The 6,971-nt window shown below is 31.2% G+C and overlaps 1 protein-coding gene across 2 annotated transcripts in view; it reads right to left on the bottom strand.

Annotated features, from left to right (window-relative positions):
- Window positions 1-327: 327 nt before the first annotated feature.
- Window positions 328-6,971, bottom strand: part of LOC149807806 (phenylalanine--tRNA ligase alpha subunit-like) — a 64,095-nt gene continuing 57,451 nt past the window's right edge. For both annotated transcript variants that reach the window (XM_089970681.1, XM_089970673.1), the window contains exons 11-13: window positions 5,734-5,811; window positions 5,422-5,536; window positions 328-5,019 (exon numbers count right to left, since the gene is read on the bottom strand). In XM_089970681.1, coding sequence (XP_089826807.1) covers window positions 4,905-5,019; window positions 5,422-5,536; window positions 5,734-5,811 — 308 coding nt within the window. In that variant the 3' untranslated portion in view covers window positions 328-4,904. The remainder of the gene's footprint in view (window positions 5,020-5,421; window positions 5,537-5,733; window positions 5,812-6,971) is intronic.

Below are 6,971 nucleotides of genomic sequence, written 5' to 3'. Positions count from 1 at the left end.
GGGGACAATTTGCACAAACATTTACTGAATATAAGACCATGGAAGCATAGAAATATGAACTGAAATAAGACCATACATTACAAGTACAAAAACAACTGCAAATACGACCATACAGGTTTCCAATGTTTGATGTACCTTTAGCAATGATACTACAATTAAAATGCTTACATTAGTTACAAGGCCACGTATTACTTCATTACGCCTCTATATAATGAAGTTCATTACATCATGACGAAGTAAGGCAACTATTGATTATATTCCTCATCACCGAACACTACACTATCTTAATGTCATAAATAGGGACTACAATTAAGACATGAGGCACTGTTACTCCACACCAAAATTTTATTACGCATTAAAACAATTGAAAACATCGTCAAAAAACACATCCCAAACAGTATTAGTAGCATTACTATGGGTGAAATATATAATAATTTTTATTTCTGACTTTAACAGATCACATTTTCTATTCTTAACACATTTGCACAGCTGTATTATAGATATGTGAATTAAGTTTACCTGCATTAATAAAGTAAATCTGAGTGATAAACCAAATGCTCACAGATAAAATACTGAATTACTGCAAATTAAACATTCAGGACAAGTTTTGTCAGGAAAATGCAAATTGTTTGGAAGGAACATCAACATTTTATTGGACTCCAAGTAACCAATGAAGAAAAATAGAAAAATTTCATTGTTCAAATGTTCTAGGTGAACTATGATGATCCTAAATATTATTCAAATGCTCCCTGTAAAATCAACAAAATTAAACTGTTGCTAATTAATTTGTAATTTTACACAATATCATTCTAGAGCAAATCTGGTTCTTCAAACAAAATACTCATTTAGCATTTGTATTATCATTTGATCATTGTAAATCTCTTTATTGGAAATCATCTTGGAAGAAAATGAATTAGTTACAAAGATTTTGTCTACTTGCTCTGAAATCCATTATACACAGCAGTGTTAGTACAAACAAAACTCGTTCAGACTGATTCTCCATTTTCCTAGAACAGTGGCTGCTCTGAAGTATTGTTCATAAGTTCTAAATTTCCATCAAACATATCAGAGCTAGCTTTATAAATTGTGTAGTTTAAGAAACATGGCATTTATTCATAAAATGGGTTGTCAGCAGTGAATGTATTATGCCAGGCTTCGTTAATTATATGGTTATTCCTGGCAGTGGATTGGAACCTTATCAAAGACTCTTATGCAGCAATGTGGGCAATTCCAAATGAAAGCATTGCATGTTATACTTTGCAATGTATCCAATGTTTGAATTTAACTTTGTATGGTTTCTCTTTGAAATGATGAGGTTCTCTATACTTGACAAGAATATATTTCTTGACTGGACAGATTACAAAAATTGGTGACAGATTTTTGTTGGGTATTGTAAATATATTTTCATACTTTAAAATTTTGAAAAGGACAATTCATCAAATGTTAAACAATTTTTTGTACATACTTTCTATAGATAATAAAACTAAATGCTTTGGAGAACTTTCTTGCCTAACTGGATGTAGAGTATGATAACAAATACAGTCTGTAACTTGAACATAATCTTGTTTTTAATGAAACGGTATAAGTCTCACCCCCACATGAAAATTATTGTCATTGTATGACATTGGTACTTGGCGCAAGGAAAGTATATATCCAGCAGCAGGTTTGACATTTGCCATAAGGGTATTCAGAGGCTAAAATTTTGGATCCTGAATAACAAACAAACAAATACAATAAATCTGTTTTTATTAAAACACTGCAAACCAAATAAGTATAAAAGAAAATCCTACAATGCTACAGAAAGCAATAATTGTATGCAAATCTAAAAAAATCATCTACGTGTGCCTACAAACATCCATGCCAAGTTTATATTTATATAACTTAATTGGTTATTGCTAAATTTTTCTAAGAATCATTATGTTAAAAGAGTCTCAGACCAAACAAAATTAAAAGTGCATTTAAAAATAATCTAATCAGAATATATTTAAGTGAATATGATATGTTTGCCAAACTTTGTTGTCTACCTTAAGTTTATTTTGCTTAATTATGCACACAACCAATTTGTCAAAATGAGCTCCCGAAAATTATGTAGAAAAATTTAGAATGACAGAAACTGACCTGAAAATGTTATAATTGCATCTACATAATATGAATAATGCTGCAGAATTTTATTTCTTTAACTAGAATGGTTTTTCCTTAATCATCCTTGCATGGTTTGATTTTGGTTGTAAAAGATGAGCAAGTCTATACAATCACATATCTGTACAAAGAAATAACATAATTATACCAGTCTAAAACTCTTAAGTATGTCATCTACATATTCATACAAATATGCACACAAAAAAAATGTTTTATTTTGTGTATATGAAAGTAAAGTAGCTTTTGCTTGAATATGCTCACAAACATTTCCACATCTAAAATGGTAAAAATCCATGAAATACACATTAGAATGTAACAGTCACTAGAACGTAATAAGGTCTTGTGACCTACACAAAAAATCACAACATCCTATTTGCTCTTGTCTCAGTTGACAATTCTGAGCTATCATTCTTCAGTGAATACATGATGTACAGACAATATAGGTGGTTGGAAAACACAAAAACAATACTTTAAAGTCAAACATATTACATTGCCATAAAAGGTTGTGGTTTGCAAGTCAACAGATGATTTCATGATGATAAAATGATGTTGGGGTAACATTGTATACCATAGTTGTTCAATGATACTATTTCCAAAGGTGGATTTAGTTTTGCAGATTTTTGTTACCCATGACGGAAAAAAATTAAATTAAATCCTCTACAATCATTTCTGATCTTACAATGTCTCCATCCATCAAAGGGGACACAAATATTTTGATAATTCTAGCTATGAAGTTCAATAAATGTTGATTTAAGCAGTAGTAATATATGCATTCTAGTAAAAATTTAAAAGAAACTCAAGACATATTTACCTATCAACATATTTACCTATCAACTAACAAGAAACCCCAGTGAATGATCTTGAAAATGTAATTTACTGTCTCAATTCTGTGGACTAAAATTAATGTTTAGTCTGTTTAATTCAGGTATTAATTTTTAAACTGCCACACAAATTTCACAAGCATAAAAATATTCCATCAGATTGCAAAAAGAATATTCAAATGCTCTCTCTAGCATCAAAGAATCGATGAGATTAATGCAAATTAATTTGTGATTTTATACAATATCATTCTAGAGCAAATCTGGTTCTCCAAACAAATTAATCATTTGGCATTGTCCTTGAATCATCATAAATCTCCTTATTGGAAATCATCGTGGAGGAGAATGAATTAGGTATAAGGATTTTGTCTACTTGCTCTGAAATTCATTATACACAGCAGTATTAGCGCAAACAAAATTCATTCAAATTCATTGTCCTGGAAAAGTGGTTTCTCTGAAGTATTGATCATAAGCTCTTAATTTCCATCAAACTATTAAAGCTAGCTTCACCGATTGCGTAGTATAGAAAACATGGCATTTATTCTTAAAATAAGTTGTCTGCAGTGAATTTATAATGCCAGGCTACATTAACTAAACGGTTCTTTGTGGCATGAATTGGGACTTTACAAAGACTATGTGCCGAATTCCAAACAAAATTATTGTATGTTATATTTTGCAATGTATCCAATGTTTGAATTTATTCTCATATGGTTTCTCTCTGAAATTACGAGGATCTCTATACTTACCAAGAATATATTGCGTCTTCATTGACTGGACAGATTACAAAAATTGGTGACAGATTTTGGTCAGTCATTGTGAATATATTTTCATATTTTAATTGAAATTTTGAATAGGACAATCCATCAACTGTCAGGCAATTTTTCATAGATACTTTTTATAGGTAATAAACTAAATGCTTTGGAGAAATTTCTAGCCCTACTGGACATGGAGTATGCTAGCAAAAAAGTCCGTAACTAGAATAGAATCTGGTTTTGAACTAAAAGGCACATGTCTCACCCCCATGATAAAATTATTGTCATTTTATGACACTGGTCCTTAGACACAAGGTTTGACGTTTGCCAAAAGGGGATTTAGAGGCAAAATCTTGAATCCTTAAGAATTAGCAAACAAACACAATGCGTCTATTTTTTTCTTAAAATCAAAGAAGTCTAAAAAAAGTGAATTCTACAGTGCCAGAGAAAGCAATAATAGTATGAAATTTAATAAAACCATCTACATGTGCCCACAAACATCCATGCTAACTTAATATTTGTCTAACTTAAAGAGTTATAGTTACTGTTCTAACAAGGATTATATAAAAAAAACCAAAACTGCACTTTTAAAAAATCTTCAAAATATATTCAGATATACACACATATGATTACCAAACTAATTTGTCTACACAAAGTGAATTTTGCTTAAATATGCAAACAACCATTTAATGAAATAGAAGTCCCAAAAATGACCTGAAAAATGTACAATTGCATCTACATAATAAAATGGCCTGCTCAATTTTAGTTCTTTAAATCAAATGATTTTTTTGCACATGTATCCACAAAGTTTTGGGGGGTTAAAAATATATGTACATTTTATTTATAAGGGCCTAAAAGTTTAAATAGTTCATCTAGATATTCATATAAATATGCAAAAAATGTAATATGTCCACCTGAAGTTTAAGTAGCTTTTCTTACAAAGTTTTTTAAAAAAATGTCCAAGTCCAATATGGTAAAAGATACCAAAAACAAGATTGAGAAAAAAAATTCATGACAGTCAATAGAATGTAAGGATGTCATGGGACCAACACAAATATCTAAATATTGTATTTGCTCATTTTAACGTCATACAGCATGTATAGTGTTGACGTTTTCTCTGTGAATTTGGAAACTGCCAGTTTTTAAAATTTCACATTTGTGGTAAACTTTTGTTGTATGATATCATATCCATCCTTTATGACACTGATTTTTCTAGCCGACATAAAGGATTATTGTATACCATCTCTAAGTCCACTTTTGGTCCAATCAGATCTCGGATGTTATCTATTTTGTACTTGATCATTGTTGGCCTGAAAAAGGACCACAAAAAATTTAAATCTGAAAATCAAATTAAATCAAAATCATCAAGCACATTTTTTTAATTGAGAAAAAAATCACTTCTAGTGCAACTTAGGTAAGAAAACCAAAATAAACTAGAATACATTTTTCTTCAGAAGAATTTATCAGTTTATTAAGTGTACCAAGATTGTAAGTTTAACATGTATGCAATTCATTCTGTATTGTTTGTTTGGTTTATGATATTTTGTTCTCTCATATCTATGTACAGATGAATTTGATAAAGTGTTAAAGAGATCATGGAACACAGAATGAGAATTTGAAACCTGTATGCATTGGTGGAAAGGGGATTCCAATTTATTTACCAGGTATATATATGAGGGAAAGAAACAACAGACGTGTGTGAAAAGTATTACCTTTCCACTGATAGACCCCATGCAATAGCTGTAACTCCTTCTGGAAATCCCATAGGCAACAGCAGCTCTGGCCTGAACACACCAGAATTGCCAATCTCTACCCACTTTTTTAAGCCTGCATGAAAGAAACATTGTGATGTCATGTATGTATACATGTAATGAACAAACTCATAAATATAAGTAGCAATTTTTCTTAAATTAAAACATTATACTGAAACAGAATTTTACCAAATCAAGTAGCAAAGCAAAATTATAGAGTCAGACTATGTAGATGCCTAATTAATTAATTAGTGAAGAATTAATTGTACAAACCTTCATGATAGCTGAAAACCTCCATGCTGGGTTCTGTGTATGGGTTGTAGGCTGGTTTGAAACGTAGTTTCTGTATGCCTGTAAAACGAACAACAATCCTTAACTGAGCATAGGAATAAGAAGTCTTTAATTGGTAGACACCAGGAACACCCAAGGTAAAACATCCCAAAAATAAATCTTACTTTATACTTCCTGGAAGTTTCTTTCTTTATCAACATTCTTTGTTTAAAAATGTATGGAAATAATATCACAGAAATTGGGAATTAATCAATGGACTAATATAAATAAAGTTTATTGGAATATTTTTTATCATGATACAGTTCTAACATATTTTTTTCCCAGCTCAATGGGTAACTTAGCATAACTTGAGATTTGTTTTAGAAATGGAAACTGAGGAAGAAACTGAAGTTCTCATATCATGCAATCACATGAAACGGCACCTAGTGATGCTTTCCCCGTGTTTAGTAGTCCTCTGTATAGAGGGCATGGTTGACTATAGACATTACTGTCCAACAGGTAACTACCTGGTCAAGGTATACAGTGTAGAACAAAATTTATTTTGAAAAAACTATTATTTACTTATCAGACTTGCTATGACCATGCCATTTGACCTTTAGACCCCTCAAATCCATAGGATTTTTAAGTGCTCCTAAGTGCAAGCTACCCACAACATTTCGGTAAAGGATCATTTCGCAGAGCAAAACATATTGTGCAAAACCCATTTTCTTTCAGTCACAATGACTCTGACCTTTGACCTGTTGACCATAAAATCAATAAATCTCTTCCACACCATATATGCAAAGCCTCTACAAAGTTTGGTTATGCGGTTTAGAACAAAAGTTATTATATAAATAATTTTTGGCTTTCGGTTAGATTGAGCTGGAGCCTTGACATCTTAACCCCCAAATCAATCAGTGTGCTTCTCTTAAGCTCCAAATGCAAGCCATCAACATTGGATTAGATCTGATTTGATAAGTAGAAATAAGGTTATTGTACAGAAACAATTTTATTTCTCTTTCACAGTAACATTGACCTTTGGACCCCCAAAATCGGTAAGCTTCTTCATTTTCAAGTGCATGCTATCCACAGAGTTCGGTCTGTATTGTAAAACTAATGTTATTGTGTGAAAATCATTTCTCTTCATTCAGTGTTAATGACATTAAATTTTAACACCAAAGTCAAAAGTCTTCTTCCTTAACACATGTACAAGCCAGCCATAAAGTCTTGTAAATGACATG

The sequence above is a fragment of the Sinohyriopsis cumingii genome, chromosome 1 (assembly GCF_028554795.1).
Source record: "Sinohyriopsis cumingii isolate HCF-2022 chromosome 1, ASM2855479v2, whole genome shotgun sequence".
In the NCBI taxonomy this organism is placed as follows: domain Eukaryota; kingdom Metazoa; phylum Mollusca; class Bivalvia; order Unionida; family Unionidae; genus Sinohyriopsis; species Sinohyriopsis cumingii.
The sequence above is the reverse complement of the archived record's forward strand: the minus strand, read 5'-3'. Positions and strand labels throughout refer to the sequence as shown.